General features: G+C 44.8%; 1 protein-coding gene across 1 annotated transcript; it reads right to left on the bottom strand.

Annotated features, from left to right (window-relative positions):
• Positions 1–730: 730 nt before the first annotated feature.
• On the bottom strand, positions 731–16,531 carry LOC141981920 (protein lifeguard 1-like). The gene is made up of 10 exons (XM_074943542.1): positions 16,496–16,531; positions 12,118–12,352; positions 9,212–9,290; positions 7,293–7,346; positions 5,779–5,869; positions 3,902–3,939; positions 3,731–3,818; positions 2,915–3,004; positions 1,900–1,947; positions 731–1,053 (listed from the first exon to the last, which is right to left on the bottom strand). Exons 1-10 carry the CDS (start codon positions 16,529–16,531, stop codon positions 874–876), a joined length of 939 nt encoding a protein of 312 aa, XP_074799643.1. The 3' UTR covers positions 731–873.
• Positions 16,532–17,794: the final 1,263 nt, after the last annotated feature.

Genomic DNA, 17,794 nt, shown 5'->3' with positions numbered 1-17,794 from the left:
ACGCACATGTAAGGTGAGGTGGTGGCCTTGGGGGGAGTAGGGGGTAGGTGGGACGGGGCAGTGGGGTACGAAGAGGGGGTGAGGGAAATTTGGGACTTGCAGGGCTGTGGCGGCCAGAGAAAGAGGCGACTCTCCCCAGCTCCAGGGCTGGGGCTGCCAGGGAGAGACGGCCCTCCTTCCCAGCCCCAGCTCTGTGGCTGCTGTGGCGGGGGAGATACCTCCTCCTTCCCAGCCCCAGCTTGGGGGTTGCTGCAGTGGGGAAGAGCGTGAGAGATCCCCACCCTCCTTCCCAGCCCCAGCTTGGGGGCTACCACGGAGGGGAAGACCTCCCTCCTTCCCCACCCCAGCTCGGGGGCTGCTGTGGCGGAGGAGAGACTGCTCTCCTTCCCAGCCCCAGCTCGGTGGCTGCCGTGGTGGGGGAGAGACCCCCCTCCTTCCCAGCCCCAGCTTGGGGGCTGCCACGGCAAGGGAGAGAAAGCACATCCATCGCATTAGAAAGGTAAGACTTTTAAGGTAAGATATTAAAATATGAGTTGTGTGCGTTTATTTGTAAAACAAAAAATCATTAATTATTAAGGTTTTTTTATATGGCGCTTTTATGCAAAGCGCTTTACAATACAGTAGTTAGCTAACAGTACAAACAACATTTGGAAAGATCATTAAGTCGTCCGACAAGACCCTCAGCAATTTTCAAGTGGTCCGCAAAAAAAAAAGTTTAAAAAAACCACTGTACTAGTGTTTTTCACACTCCCACGCTAACAGTCTCCACAACAGTAACCTAGCCCCCTTTCCACAGGGACCAAGAAGCAGGGGACCTATATGGATAAAACCAGTTCAGTCTAAAAGTCAGTCTCACCACGTAGTGTACTTCTCTCAATATGTGGGAGGATTACCAACTCGCCGCCCCAAAATAACAGCTTGTTGCTGCTCCATTAGCTGCAGCATAAAGAAGAAAAGGGTTACGATGTCTATGTAGAGATTCAGTGCATAATCGATGGGCTCTTGATCCTTTGTGGATTCTCTTCTGATTCTAACTTGTGTCTTCGTCAAATGCTTACAAGAACAAGGAAGGAAAAACCTTAATTACCTTTTTTCCCCTCTTTTGGGTCTTACAACGTTTATACAAAATGCAAGGTTTATATACAGCACTTGCGCACACCTGGGACTAAACCTACTGTGCAACATTCTATGACGGTAACTGTGACAGGGACTCAGATGCATTTGTTAATGTTTGTGGACATCATAATTGCAAAGGTTTATTTCTCCTAAAGGGAACTCTAGTCCTAGTAACAAGACTGTAGGGCAGCATTTAAGCTGTCACTCATATTTTTTTGGCAAAATGCTTTAAGAAAAGGCAATTTACAAATGTTTTCTTGTGCCTCTGTTATTTTATTAATGACCCCTTCCCCCTTAATGCTGATCCTTTCAACTTCTCTGGCTCCTTGGGCCTCGTTAACCCCAACCACAGGGAGCAGCCCACTATCACATGCCCCAAGCCACCTGCTCCAGGAACTGCAATCTACTAGAGCACTCAGGCAGCGTCACTGCCACTAATGAGACTGCTGCTGCTTTTTCACAGCAAAATTACACATTCATCAACAAGCACTAAATGGCCTAGACAAGATTGCTGGGGAAGAAACTTTGCATTTCTCCACAACAGGCATAGGTAAAAGTGGCCTGGTTTACAGAGATGCTAAGCATCTGCAGAGCCACTGCCTTCAATGAGAGCAGAGAGTGCTTAGCACTTTTGAAATATCAGGCAAAAACTATTTAGGTGCCTAATTATGGAACCTCATACTAGATAACTGAGTTTGAAAATTTTGGCCAAAGAAAATAGTTTGTATGGTGACATCTTATTTCAAAAAGAGAGAGAGAATGCTATACAAATATTCTACTTACAATTGCAAAGATCAGCGTTCCAACCAAAGCATAACTTAGTTGTAGTGTCTATAAGAAAAGGTGAAGAAATATGTTTGTGTTCACCATCATTGCAAAATGACAAATAGGAAAATAGGAACAAGTTAAAGTTACAGGCCTTATAACATTTAAACCAATGTCAGCATTAAAAGGGACATTTTTGGCATAGTAAAAAGAAGCCCCAGCAGAACTGTTTCATAGCTGATCTAAAACAAATGCTAATCCATAACTGGCAAATAATACACTTCATATATCTGTTACTAAGCTTCTCATTCAGGTGCGATCATTTAGACTCTCTCCCACGGTATTCTGTTTTTCATTTTGGGAACATGCACAGCCTTTCTTGGCTCGTAAATCCAGAAGAGACTATGGATACCTGTTAACACATTTTGGTTTTTGCTACTCAGAGAGGACTGAAACAGGAGAAACATACAGAGGACATCTACTGATCAGCTGATTAAACAAAACAATGTTCAGAGGAGTACAATTTGTGTCACACAGTGGCACTTCTTCCTTGTGCATAGCTCATCATTCCTTTCCGCAGTGAGGATTTTGCTGTAGTTTGCTGTAGTGGGAGCTGGGATTACTGGTACTGTCCCATGCCAGATATAGAATACATCTACACAGCAGCTGGGAGGTGTAATTCCCAGCGTGGGTAGGTAGACTTACACGCTCTAGTTCTGCTTGTGGTAACATCTAAAAATAGCAGTATGGCTGCCATGGCACAGGCAGCAGCTCAGGCTAGCCACCCACGTATGTGCCTGGGGCGGTGGGGAGGACTGTACTTGACCAGCTTTCCCGAGCCACTGCGGCCACACTATTTTAGGTTCTAGCTTGAGCAAAGCTAGTGCATGTATAATCTACCCAATCTGGGAATTACACCTCCAGCTGCTGTGTAGACATACCCATTGTGGGTATAAGTACTGTATGGTACAGCCACGGCTATTCTGGAAGGGCCCTGTGTGCTTTCATGAGAAATATTAAGTAAATTACTTACAGGTGATCTGTTAAAGATACAGAGAATTCCAAAGAGGACCAACATTGAGACCACACTCCAGGGGGGCACAGCTTCACAAGTGACGTTCAACTGAGAACAACAAATACAATAAGACTGTCTTCAGTTGCTATTAAACAACACATCTGTGATTGCGAATGCTACCATGTTTTCCAAGGACAGTGATTAGTAAGCTTGAATCAATGATATACAGCTGGTACAATCCTGAAATTACCAAGGCTGGTTTAAGCTTCTGCTCCATTTCCTGGACTTTGATTAAACTAAATAAATCTCTGAAATATGTTTTATTGATTTCTAAGTACTACACGTCTTGATTTTAGTTAGGTCCTTAACCTGGCCTCCAGCTGCTATTGCACACACATTAGCACTCACTAGCACCTGTGGGAGAGATTCTAGTACCTGCTCATGTGAATGATAGAATTTTCACATGGAAAACATGCCGAGAGAAATGCATTTTATCACCAGTGTAGTTGGGTTTTATAATCGGTCATTGGTTACTGGGATTAGAGCAGCAAAATGTGTGGGTAGATAGATGTGTACTTTGTGGGAGGATAGCATAAATTAATTAGGACCACAGGTTTTAGGTCAGTCAAATTATCAGATTTGTTTTTTAATATGCGCATCCCTTGCACCAAAACAAAAGCCAATAGTTGAAGTAAGATGCTGAGTAAAAAAGTAGCTCACCAGAACTCTATGTGACTCAAAAATATAAATTAATGTAATTTTTTTGGTAAATGAATGCTAATATTAGCTATTCAAACTGTTCTTTTGCCAAATATTTCATGAGATGATACTTACTTTTGACTTTAGAGCAACCCAAGACAGCATCACCGTCACAAATGCTGTTATTCCTCCAACCTGCATTACTGTCATGGCAGCAAAGAAGCTAAAATCCAAGCATACAACATATTATTTAAATGGAATGCACAATTAAAGTACAATTAAAGAAAATTCTTGAAAAAGACTTACGATGAAACCACTCCAAGCACCAGCCCTTCGATAATAGTCTAAAAAAATCCAAAACAGAGAGAGAGAGAGACCATTTTCTTTGAGATGGAGAAGAATGTCCCTTATTAAAATGTTGCATATTTTTATTTCAGTTCCTTATATTACGGATATGAAATACTGAAAAAAAATGGTCAGGATGATGATGGGAAAGAAACACAGCATATAGAAGATCTGTAAGGAAATCAGCTCCCTAGTCATTGTCTTTAAAGCATTATTACTTTACACCTTAAACTATTTGAGCAATTCCACAATGATCCTTCTTCATGCTCGCATCATAATCAAGTAAATAGGAATAACTAAGAAGTCCGCAGGCCATTTTCTTACAGGCACATTTGGAAAAATACATTCTACAACTAGGGTTGCCAAATTTCTAATCACACAAAACCGAACACCCTAGCCCCGCCCCTTCCCTGAAGCCCTGCCCCCTTCCCTGCCCCTTCACCAAGGCCCGCCCACCCGCCCTGCCCCACTCACTACATTCCCCCTCTCTGGGTGGCTTGCACTCCCCCACTGTCACTGGGCTGGGGTTGGGGTGCGGGAGGGGGTGATGGCTCTAACTGGGGGTATGGGCTTTGGGGTGGGGCCAGAAATGAGGGGTTCAGAGTGGGGGAGGGGACTCCAGGCTGGGGCAGGGAGTTGAGGTGGAGGAGGAAGTGAGGGCTCCGGCTGGGGGTGCGGACTCTGGGATGGGGCCAGGGATGAGGGGCTTGGGGTGCAGGAGGGGGCTCCAGGTTTGGGGGGCACTCAGGGCTGGGGCAGGGGGTGGGGGCATGGGCTTAGCTCCGGTGGCTCCCAGTCAGCAGTGCAACATGGGTGCTAAGGCAGGCTTCCTGCCTGTCCTGGCACCACAGACCGTGCTGCACCCCGGAAGCGGCCAGCAGCCGGTCTGGCTCCGAGGTGGAGGCACACAGGCGGCTCTGCGTGTGGCTCTCACCTGCAGGCACTGCCCCCCTCAGCTCCCATTGGCTGGTTCCTGGCCAATGGGAGTACAGAGCCGGTGCTTGGGGCTGGGACAGTGCGTGGAGCCCAGTGCCCCCCCCGACTAGGAGCCAGACCTGCTGGCTGCTTCCGGGGCACAGTGTGGTGTCAGAACAGGTAGGGACTAGCCTGCTTTAGCCAGCACAGCAGACCGGACTTTTAATGGCCCAGTTGGTGGTGCTGACCAGAGCCGCCAGGGTCCCTTTTTGACTGGGCATTCCAGTCGAAAACTGGACACCTGGTCACCCTAGCTACAACTTGGAACCTCCAAGGTTAGGGAAATGTGGTGTTCTTTGACCTCCAAAAAGGACACAGCAATAGAGGGAATGCTCCAGAGACAAAAACTTGGTGGGATACAATTGAATGATCTGACCACCACCAAATCGTTCATCCTTTCTTCCCTTCAGCTTCCCCTGATGCCAGGCTGTAGATGGGTTTTATTCTTGCCCCAGCATGTGATTAATGGATAAACGACACAATAGGCTAGTGAACACTGCAGAGGGGGAGTAAATCAGACTTTCCTTTGTAAAGCAATTTGAGTTTTAGAGATTAGAAGTGTAGAAAGGAGCTAAGATTATTAATTTTGTTGTAAAGACTCTCCTGCAATCGCACAGTTCCACCTCCTCCACAGGCACACCATGTCCCTTTTAAATTTACACAAATTCCATGTTATTCAGCAGGTTCCATCCTCCAGAATAGATGGCACTGTCAGGGTACAATTATAGGAGTCATTTTTTGGACTCCGTTTTGGTTCAGAGAAATGTTCACGTTTATGCACCTGAAGACGACCTGGGTAGTTCCTTAAAACATATTAAAGGAAAATGATAGGGAAAACGCATAGACTTCAACAATATACTTACAATCATCAATGGTAAAATTAAGTTCAGTGGGAATTTTTTGCAGTTGTTGCCACAGTAGTCAATTATAAACAGCAGACCAATAGTTGCTGGACTAAAAACAAATTAAACATTTTTGACATTAATATTTTGGCTAAATATAGTTGATGACAGTTGTTAGTATTTCCACTATTTAAAACATAGCATACAAATATTACATCTGAATCACTTATCTATACAATGTTCAGTTGTCTATATGTTTTTTGTTATTGCACCAGGCTCTTAATTATACAAAGCCACATTAGCTGAAATATGGTAATGGCTCTCCAGTTGGAATCTTATTTTGGTGAAATTTTGATTTTTGGCTACAATCCCTGAATCAGAGGGGTAATCAGGATTTACCTGTTCTTAGACTATCATCATATGTTTGTAAGTGCATCAGATGACTTGCGCATTCTCTATCTGATTTGCCTGAGCTGAGATGTCGTTCAAACTGTAGATTTGTGCAGAAATAAAGACCCTAGCAAAAAATGTTGCTGGGACCAAGTTTTCCAAAAGTGGCTTTCATTTATGCCTATGCACTTTTTGATCAGCAACACCTGTAGGTACCCAGGTGATGGGTTTTACACATATAAACTGTGTCACTTGTGTCTTGCCCTCTTCTGTTTTCTCTACTGCCTCTGACATCTCTCTTTTAACATCTGCTCAGCTCTCTCTTCCCCCTACCTCCACTTCCATTTGTTTACATACTCTCATCATTGTAATATCTGAGCACCCCACATGGGACTCTTTCCTCTTTCCACCTCCCCACCAAGGGTATGTCTACACTGCAGCTGGGAGCGAGGCGCCCGACGCAGGTAGATAGCCTTGCACTAGTGGGGCTTGAGCTAGAATGCTATAAATAGCTGTGTGGCTGTTATGGCTCCAGCAGAGACTTGGGCTAACCACCCAAGCTCAAGCCCACCTGACCCCTCCCCAGGCTGGAGCTCTCTTCTGGACACTCCACTGCAGCAGTATTGCGATGCTGATGAACACATTGGGCAGTGGATCTCCACACAAAGCAAGTGTAGCTGCCCACCTCTTGTGTTCCAGTGCTATGGGTGAGGCCAGCAATCTGGTGTTATGTGGCACATGCGTGCCTACACACCAGCTACTGACAAACTCCCTGGTGTGGTTGAGTGAATTTGCCTATGCAAAGGGTAAAGATCCATGATAAATTGGCACTAAATGAAATAATGCCATTGGGAAACTAAGACACATACAGAGCATAGCGGTGTGCATTTCTATTCGCTAGACTCACACGGAAATCCTAGGACTGAGCCTTCTATAAAGGAAGGGGAAGGAAGAAGATGAGGAACAGAGAAAAGAAAGCGGAGGGGAAAATGTAATCGATTCACTTCTTGTGTCACTATCAAGAGATGTGACACCAGTACTGGTCACACTCAGCCTGGGAAGGGATACCTGCTTGTACTGTTAATAATCTCACAGATCATGTTTAATGAAACACAGTGGATTGGTGAGTCATTTTGGTTACTTACGAAAGTTTAAGCCAAAACCAGAGATTCTTCTGCTGCCATCCTTGAAGCATGTTCCTAGTAAGAGACAAAAGTGGTTGCTACAAATCACATATGGCTTTGCAAAATACATTGGGCAGCTTTGGTTCTCGGTGATATTTGTGCATCTCCATTGACCTCAGTGGAGTTGCAGGAGTTTAACTGACTGGAACTGGCCCTTTATTTGTATTTAGCATTGCTTTCCTTACATGGTCCTACTTCACACATACAGCTTAAACTTACAGGAAGTGCTGTTTACACCAACAGTTCACAGAAGACAAACAGGCAAAAAGCGAAGAATTTAAATAGCAAAGATGAGTTGTAGAGCTGTGACAGACGTGGTAAAAGTTCACACTTATGCCAGATCCTGCCCTCATTCTCCATGGAAGGCCCTAAACAGAACTCCTTCTCTCTCCTCTATATCACTTACTTAACCAGTGATTCACTTCCAATATCTTCACCTTCTTTCTTCTCTCACTCAAGGGACAGGAAGGATTCCTGAGGAGATCACCTGGATATTCCTTTCCTTCAGTTTCCTTCTCAGCTTCCTGAAGTCTTCCAGGATCTGTGGAATGGTGTCTGATGCGGTGTCATTGCAGCTGATGAGGATCACCATCAAAGGAATGTCTCTGGCTGACCTCAGAATCTTAGGTTTCAGAGTAACAGCGTGTTAGTCTGTATTCGCAAAAAGAAAAGGAGTACTTGTGGCACCTTAGAGACTAACCAATTTATTTGAGCATAAGCTTTCGTGAGCTACAGCTCACTTCCGATGAAGTGAGCTGTAGCTCACGAAAGCTTATGCTCAAGTAAATTGGTTAGTCTCTAAGGTGCCACAAGTACTCCTTTTCTTTTCTCAGAATCTTATTTATTCTTGTGGTGACGTCCTTCATCTCTGCTTCTGGAAGCAGCAAACTGTCCTGCTGTCCTTCTGCCCCTTGCAGAATGTTCTATCCACTCTTCTTAGCACGGAATCCCCAGTGAGGATTGTATTCTTCTTTGACAAGCTCTCTTGGACTTGTCTGAGGTCCATCTGGTTTGATCTGAGCAGTAGTTCTCAGTTCTTACCTTTGCTATTTTTCCTCCAGTTGGTCCTTGCAGGTTGTTCTCTCCACATGAATTGCTACCAGGTGCTGAGTAAGACAAGACTTCCAACTGTGAAAATATCCTTCAGGTTCTCCTAGAGGGAGTGGAGACACATTTCCAGTCTTCTTTCTCCTTGTCTCCTCTTCACTTCGCTCTGTTGCTTCCTCCTGCAGACCTGCTGTGCATTGACTGGATCTGGATAGACAGGAAATCCTCCATAGCCCCAGTGCTTGGAAGGTGATCACTTGTTCCTAGAGACCACAAACCTTTCCCTCCATCAGGGCTATCAGCCTGCACTTCATGCAGACAATCTCTCTCTCTTCAGGCAGGAAGCAGAACATGGGACATCCAATGCTGGTAACAATAACGGATGACTTGCTGTCCATCCTTTGCTGAGGCAAAAATGAACCTGTAATGCAAAGCCTCCAAACTTCCTTCTACAAACTCCCATGGAAACTCTGCTATTAGATGCCCCCCTCTTTCCTTCTGGGCTCCTGGGTTGCACTATTGGGAGGTGGTGGGAGTACTTTGTGACATCACTTTATGGGGTACAACAGAGCAGTGCATCCAGCTAGCTCTGCCTACTCCCCATCTCTTGCCTAGTTGCACCCAGTGGGAATCCTCTATATGCCTCTGAGCACAATTGTGAGGAGCCCTGACACAGCTGTACAAGGAGGAAGTCTCCATCCCCTCCTGTTTCCCCACAAGGCCAGGTAAGGGATAGGCACCAGCTAGCCTTTGGACAGCATTAGTCAACTCATGCTACAAGGACACACTCCTAGAAGTGTAGTTTAATATGAAGCTAAACACTGAGAACTTACCAGTAAATCAATCCAGAGATTATACCAATTGTTATGGCCAAGAGAAGTGTTGTAAAGCAGTCCACTTTCAAGACGAAAGCTGAGGAAATAGTGCAGAAAGTGTTGTTTCAGATAAGCCATGCTGGCCGCAGCTTCTTAGAGCCCCCATTGGCCTGGAGCGGCGAACCGCGGCCAGTGGGAGCTGCAATCAGCCGAACCTGCGGACGCTGCAGGTATACAAACCGCCCTGCCCGCCAGCGGCTTTCCCTGACGGGCTGCGTGCCAAAGGTTGCCGATCCCTACTTTATGGAACTGTTTGAAAATGTTCGCTCTGCACTTGTGAACCCAGGCATGGGAATCTCCCCCCCCACCCCATCCAGGAGGACTATCAAAAATTAAGTGGGCCATCATAAAAGACAAATTTTGTTAATTGCCCCATCCATCCATGGAGAAGTAGGTGCAAAAGGCCTCATCCCATTGGACTGAATGCTGGAAGAGGGAAACAAAAATAGTGGACATGAAGATTTTTCATCTCTTTGCTGTTTGAACTCCACAGGGCTAGAGACACTAAACTCAAGCCAGAGATCCCCATGGGTTATCCCTGGGTCTGCCCTGAAAGACATTTTGAATTGACAGATCTGTATAACTCTCTCACTGTTAGGATTTAGATTGCAACTCATTTGTGTGTATAATTTTGGTTGCTTTAACCTATAAATAACTCTCTTATTTCTTTTTCCTAGTTACTAAACCTTTTGATAGTCTATTACAGGATTGGTTACAGGAGTTGTCTTTGGTATAACAGCTAGGTACCAATTGATCTGTGGTAAGTGACTGGTCTCTTGAGACTGGAAGCAACCTGAATATTTTGTGTTTTTTGGTGTAGGTGACCATTTATCACTAAATCCAGATTGACTGGGTGGCGAGATAGACTGGAAAGTTTAAGGGGACTATGTGTGGCTCCATGGTAAGACTGTTACAGTGATCCAGGAGTTCACATTTGTCACTGGCTTGGTGAAATGTAATTATAGAACATACCACCAGTTTGGGATGTCTGCCCTGTTGTTGGCAGTCTGCCCTGAGTTAGGCACTCACAGTTGTGAGCCACTCCTGACTACAACACCTGACAAAATCAGCTCCTTTTCAATTGCTTGGTAAAGCTCTGAGCAGTAACTAGCAAAGGAGTAGGGTAGCAGAGACAAGACATTCTTTTTGCAGTAGCCAGAAGTGTAAGAGCTAGGTAAAAAGTAGAAGCATACATACACTAGAACAGCAACCAGAGTGCAGGAGGAAAGATAAAGTAGTGGAGAACTCCCTCGCACACACCCTCTTGTAGCTTGGAGATTTTCCAGTGGGATCTGACTTGCAAGTGTCTGATACAATTGAAGCCCCTCTAGGGGCTGCAGGTATGTGCATGTGTGTCTTCATTACTTTACCCCTTACCCAGCTGCCCAGCTACTGGGGGATGGGTGGATCTTTCTACAACTCTACCGTTCCCTTACATTTCTGGCTGCCAGGAAACTGCGAACTAATAAGACATTTTCACAAAGATCAAATCACTGCACTTTCTTTGTCTTTCTATATTACACAGAAATGAAGAATGAATGGCTTCTGTTCCCTGGTGTTTTAACTTACAGATTACTTAACTTGTATGCGGTTTCTCTTTATTACCCCTTGATGCAAGCTTTTTGGACAAAGGTCATTTTTATCTGGAAATATCAAGGCTACTGTATAATGTTTGATTGGTGATCAGAGACTTTACACTGCTGGGCACCAATCCTGCAGTTGATCAATCGGAAATGAAGCTGTGCACCCACAAATTTAAATAAGACTCCATGGGAGTGGGCAAGCACACAGGCATGCCTTGTGTTGCAAGTTCAGAGCCCTGGAGTTCATTGAGGAGGGGCAGAAGGAAACAGCATTTTTATTTTCTAGGACTCTAAAAAGGTGATAAAATATTGAGGAAATTTGGACGAAGAGTAATCATGCCAAGGTATGCTGAAGAGGAACGTGGATTTAAAACATTTGTTGGTTACTCAACCATGGCTTATTCAATTATTAAAACTACAGCTGCATTCAAAAATACAGAGCTAAATGTCCATTTGCGATTGCAGTGTGGCTACTAACTTACCACAGCAGTGACATTTGAAATGGTCAAGCAATTAAGCCATGGACACTCAGCTGGTAACATTTAGCAGCTGATTTTTAAACTTCCATATCAGCAGTTTGTTTCCCAACAAGAACTTTAAAAAGAGAAGCAAGCAAGAAAGAAAAAGGAATAATCTTGTGCCCACTGAAGCCAATGACTGTTTTTGCTCTTGAGCTCAATGGGCCAGACTGTGACACTCCTATTCAAGATGTGCAGTACTGTAACTCAGCAAGCCACCCCACTGATTTCAATGGGACCATATGTGGAGTAACATTTTATTCAGTAAAAACAACAAGGAGTCCGTGTGGCACCTTAGAGACTAAGAAATTTATTTGGGCATAAGCTTTCGTGAGATATAACCCACTTCATCGGATGCATGGAGTGGCAAATACAGTAATCAGGAATAAATATACACCACATGAAAAGATGGTGTATATTTATTCCTGCTTACTGTATTTTCCATTCCATGCATCTGATGAAGTGGGTTATAGCCATGAAACTTATGCCCAAATAAATTTCTTAGTCTCTAAGGTGCCACACGGACGCCTCATTGTTTTTGCTGTTACAGACTAACATGGCTACCATGTTGAAACCTGTCATTTTATTCAGTGTAAGCAAGGGAATCAGAATCTCAACAATGTGAGCAGAATTTGGGCTCCTTATTTCCTGTGTGTAAACCCTGAACCTCATGAACCAGTTGAGAACAAAAGCAGAATATCCTTTCAATCAGCAAGGATTCATCCAGAAAAGTAACATCCACTTCTGGAATTTCCCCACTTACCTTTCTGTGAACACTTAAGACATTGCCACTCATCTTTGTTATCGTTATTGTGCTGGTTTAGCATTGAACTGCTCTGCTGGGACCCCTTATTAGGAAGCCTTTTTTCATTGTGTTGGGCTGGTGGGGAATGGACATTTGCCTTTTCAATGTTTTGTTTGTTTTGACTGTGTCTCAATGAGCGACGTCTGACCTCCGCCTCCATTCTTTTATTCCTTCGCTTGAGTACTTTCGGCACCTAGACGCGTGCTGGGAAAAGAACTATTAGTAGCCATTATCCTCACAACAAGAATGTTTAAAAAGTACCTTAATGCATAACCCAGAAACTCTTGCTTAATCTAGTATAGTTTAAAAACATGATCTATATGAATGCAATAGAATTGGTTCAAGCACAACTATGAATTCATCAATAATTTGTTAATGTGAAAAATACATAACTGTAAAACACACCTGTGCAAAATAATCACATCATTAGAGTTTACCAGTCAATTATATTTTCAATGTTACATATTGTTTACTACTAGACTTACCTCTATTTTTCTTCAGTGTAAGAGAGATTATTTGTCTGGTGTGTGAGATAAAACTAGCCCGAGCTATTAACAGGAAGAAATTTACTTATACAGAGCTAATCATTGTTTTTTCACTGCACCTGATTTCTTTAATCTTTGTTTCTAGTAGCTTAATTGGCAGATTGCTGCAGCATTAGATAATATTAAAAAAAGACTGTCACCCTTTTCTTTGAGAAGTTACACATAAAACCAGCAACGGCAGTGAGAGTGGAAGCTGAAAATGCATTCACCAGACTAAAAGTGAAAGCAGGCAGTTACGTTGTTTGTTACCTATCAGCATTGGGTACAAAGTCTGCATAGCTGGGGTGTGGCTAGACATTATCAAGGTGAGAAGAGCAGAAATACAACTGTGTCAACAAATAGCACCCTTGAATCACTAGTCCAACTCTAACCCATGCTGGTAATGGCCTATCCAGGTACTTGCATGGGCTGTCTCACCATAGTAGCTAAGCCCCTGTCATGAGGGGAAAAGATGACAATGCTTGCTCTGTCTCTCACCTTTCCCTCCAGACCTTCAGACAGGATTTGGGGTTGTTTGTTTTCTTAGATGAATGGGCAAGAACGAGGGGAACTCTTGTAGGAAAGTTGGGTAAAGAGATGGGCTTTGTATTTGGCTCTGAACGCGGTAAGGTTAGCAGTCATTTTTATTTCACCTGGCAGTGAGTTGTACAGGTATGGTCAGACACCTGTGAAAGGTCCATCTCTCTGAGTTACAAGCATAATCCTACAGGTCAACTGTTCCATTGTTCCAGTGAAAGGCAGCTGTGATGGTAAATCATGGTCATGGACGAAGCAACCTCTCAGATAAGCCAGGACTGTGTCTGTGCACAACTTTGGAAATCAAGACATTGACCTGAAACTGTACTCTGTTCAATAGGGAGCTACTACTGAGAGGTGAAAGTGTCTTTTTGGGGTGTGGCCTCTTGTGAGTAGAACAAAAGTCCCATGCCTGCCATATCTGTATGGCTGCTGTACATAAGGCAGCTCTTTGGGCTAGCGCCACAAAGAGGACTTGGACTCAGCGATGAAATGCCTAACTTGTAAATATCCTGCCATCTAGCAGAACCCACAGCCTTCAGTTGGGCACCAAATTGGGTGAGTGTTACATACCCAGGGTACACTACAGACTAATGAGTAGCTGTGTCACCCCCTGCCATCTAGCCTGGGGTGTCCTTTACAACTTCTGTAGCCTCAAGTCTGGACTGCTCACAAACCACCTCCAGCATGCAAGTCACTCCCAGCTGTGTCTCTGTGTGTGTGTGTGTTTGTGCTGCAGCCAGCCAGCCACACCTTGGCTCTTACCAGCCTTGGTTATGCTGCTGGGTGACCCTAACACACCCCCAGTCCTAGATTTCCCCCCAGAAATGTATGTCCTGTACTGCCCAGTACCTCTCCTAGACAGTACAAGCTTATATAAAGTCCATTATTGTATTACTAGAAATGATATGCAAACCGTTTGTTACCCTAAATGGAGTTTCCCAAACACTTCAATTCAAACACACAGAATTAGATAAAACAGTTTATTAACTACAAAGAGAGAGATTTTAAATGAGTACAAGTAATGAGTCAGAAATAGTTACTAGATAAATAAAGATAAAATGCAATTGGTGCCTAACTTAACCGACTATGTTAAATTCAAAGCAATGTTTTTCTCATCACATGCTCTCAGCTATCTGATCAAACTTCTTAGGTTGGGACCCCTTTGCCAATTCAATGGCAGCTTCCTTTGCTCCCGCTGGTGAAGTGACTTGACGGAAACAGCGAGAAAGAGGGGTGGGGATTTGGTGGAGGGGGGGCGGTGTCTCTCATTTTTATAGTGTCAGTCCCCTTCTCAGAAAACAGTCCCAACTGAGATTCTGGAGATAGAGAGTCTATAGGAAAGGATGTTTCCTGCTGCTTTTCCTTACCTATTGGAACTTCTTTTTGTTTCCCTTCCTGCTTGAGGACTCTGTTTACTGCTTAAATGCAAATTAAGCAGAGAACACATTCCTTTGTCTGAGACAGACCTGTATTGCCAACCTCAGTTTGGAACATGGGATGAGCTCACCATACAGGGAAATCTTATATCTTCACATACAATGTTGCCAGACATGTTTTATCAGGACAATACTGACCAGCAAATGATAAGTTTTTAGATATCTTACAAGGCATACTTTGTATAAAGATTACTACAGCAGTGTGTAGAGTGTGGACAGAGGGGTACATGTTGTCACAGTGAGTGCTCTAACTGGGTTACATGATGTAAGAGGGTACCATCACAACTGTAATTTGTGCAGGGCCCAATCTGGTAGGCGACCTCTGAGAACACCGACTGTATCAGCCCCACCAGAAAGATAGAATCATAGAATCATAGAATATCAGGGTTGGAAGGGACCTCAGGAGGTCATCTAGTCCAACGCCCTGCTCAAAGCAGGACCAATCCCCAATCAAATCATCCCAGCCAAGGCTTTGTCAAGCCTGACCTTAAAAACTTCCAAGGAAGGAGATTCTAACACCTCCCTAGGTAACGCATTCCAGTGTTTCACCACCCTCCTAGTGAAAAAGTTTTTCCTAATATCCAACCTAAACCTCCCGCACTGCAACTTGAGACCATTACTCCTTGTCCTGTCCTCTTCTACCACTGAGAATAGTCTAGAACCATCCTCTCTGGAACCACCTCTCAGGTAGTTGAAAGCAGCTATCAAATCCCCCCTCATTCTTCTCTTCCGCAGACTAAACAATCCCAGTTCCCTCAGCCTCTCCTCATAAGTCATGTGTTCCAGACCCCTAATCATTTTTGTTGCCCTTTGCTGGACTCTCTCCAATTTATCCACATCCTTCTTGTAGTGTGAGGCCCAAAACTGGACACAGTACTCCAGATGAGGCCTCACCAATGTCGAATAGAGGGGAACGATCACGTCCCTCGATCTGCTCGCTATGCCCCTACTTATACATCCCAAAATGCCATTGGCCTTCTTGGCAACAAGGGCACACTGCTGACTCATATCCAGCTTCTCGTCCACTGTAACCCCTAGGTCCTTTTCCGCAGAACTGCTGCCTAGCCATTCGGTCCCTAGTCTGTAGCTGTGCATTGGGTTCTTCCGTCCTAAGTGCAGGACCCTGCACTTATCCTTATTGAACCTCATCAGGTTTCTTTTGGCCCAATCCTCCAATTTGTCTAGGTCCCTCTGTATCCTATCTCTGCCCTCCAGCGTATCTACCACTCCTCCCAGTTTAGTATCATCCGCAAATTTGCTGAGAGTGCAATCCACACCATCCTCCAGATCATTAATGAAGATATTGAACAAAACCGGTCCAAGGACCGACCCCCGGGGCACTCCACTTGATACCGGCTGCCAACTAGACATGGAGCCATTGATCACTACCCGTTGAGCCCGACAATCTAGCCAACTTTCTACCCACCTTATAGTCCATTCATCCAGCCCATACTTCTTTAACTTGCTGACAAGAATACTGTGGGAGACCGTGTCAAAAGCTTTGCTAAAGTCAAGAAACAACACGTCCACTGCTTTCCCTTCATCCACAGAATCAGTAATCTCATCATAGAAGGCGATTAGATTAGTCAGGCATGACCTTTCCTTGGTGAATCCATGCTGACTGTTCCTGATCACTTTCCTCTCGTGTAAGTGCTTCAGGAGTGATTCCTTGAGGACCTGCTCCATGATTTTTCCGGGGACTGAGGTGAGGCTGACTGGCCTGTAGTTCCCAGGATCCTCTTTCTTCCCTTTTTTAAAGATTGGCACTACTTTAGCCTTTTTCTAGTCATCTGGGACTTCCCCCGTTCACCACGAGTTTTCGTGACAAGACAATACCTGGTTTGAAGATCCTGGTTGCCATAGATGCCTCATTGTTCGTGGCACGAGGATTTAGGTTGCTTCGTAGAGGCCCACTGACAGAAACGTAGGCACTTACAGGGTTAGGCAGAGTGAGGATTTCGAGGATCTAAATATTGGACTTAGGCAACTAAATTCCTTTGCGGATCTAGCCTTTTGTCTTTTTCTCTCTGTGAGGTGAGGGACGGGGGCGGCTGAACAGTTGCTACAGACTGTAAAGCAAATGACTGTTGCCCTTAAGATCCTTAGCTAGGCAAGACAAAGAAACAATGCTGATTATACTGTAGGACTCATTGCCACAGGAAGTCATTGAGGCTAAGAATTAGGGGTGAAAGAGTTTAACAGGTTTCTGTTAATGGTTAAACTCCGCCCAGGGTCCCAGCTGCCACCTGGCCAGGGTCCTTCTGGGCTGCTGACCCCATGGCGGGGGTCCCTCCTGGCTGCTAGGGTCCCTCTGGGCTGTCGGCCCCCACAGCTGGGGTCCATCCCGGCTGCTGCCTTTGCTGCGGGATGCCAGGCGACAGCAGAGCCCCAGGTGTGGGGCTGGCAGCCGGGATGTCGGCATGGGTGACATCAGAGCTCCAGACACGGCGGCAGCTGCAGAGATCCCTGGATGTGGGGGCAGCAGCGGAGCCCTGTGTAAAATGCGGGGATGCTGCAGCACCCCCTGCACCCTAGTTCCCCGGGTAAATGTTTAAATGTGTAACCAATAGAAGTTTAATCGGTTATACTGTTACTTTTTTAAATGTTATTTACATCCCTACTAAGAATTTAACAAGATTCACAAAGGGTTTGGATAGTTATATAGATATCAAGAATATGTAGAGTTGTTTTAACTAACAATAATAATTCTGGAAGGGTGAGTGAACCTCATGCTTCAGGGTTTAACCTAATCTCAAACTATTAGAGACCAGGTGGAGACCTATGATGGGAAAAATTATCCCACATCTGCTTAAAATAGGGCTCCCATTCCTCTAAAGCACCTGGTGCTGATCACATGCCCTTTCCAGTCAGACAAGGCTGATCCTTAACTCCTGAAGCTGCAGAATCGAGGCAAACCCACTGCAGCAAGAGCGAGCCTGAAAATGAGAACTATGTATTCCCACAGCCACCCAAGGAAACTAGCTCCCTCAAACTGTCAATTGTCATGGCAGCGCCCTTTGGGATGGGGTTGAGTAAGTCACTGCTTGTGAGGGAAACATGCTGTTGCACAAGCTACCCCAGATTCACTTGATGACAGCTGGTTGGTCTTCCAAGGGAGCAAAAAAAAGTTCTTTA

Source organism: Natator depressus, chromosome 2 (genome assembly GCF_965152275.1).
Source record: "Natator depressus isolate rNatDep1 chromosome 2, rNatDep2.hap1, whole genome shotgun sequence".
Classification (NCBI taxonomy): Eukaryota; Metazoa; Chordata; order Testudines; family Cheloniidae; genus Natator; species Natator depressus.
Note: the sequence above shows the minus strand (reverse complement) of the source record. Positions and strands in the feature narration are given on the sequence as shown.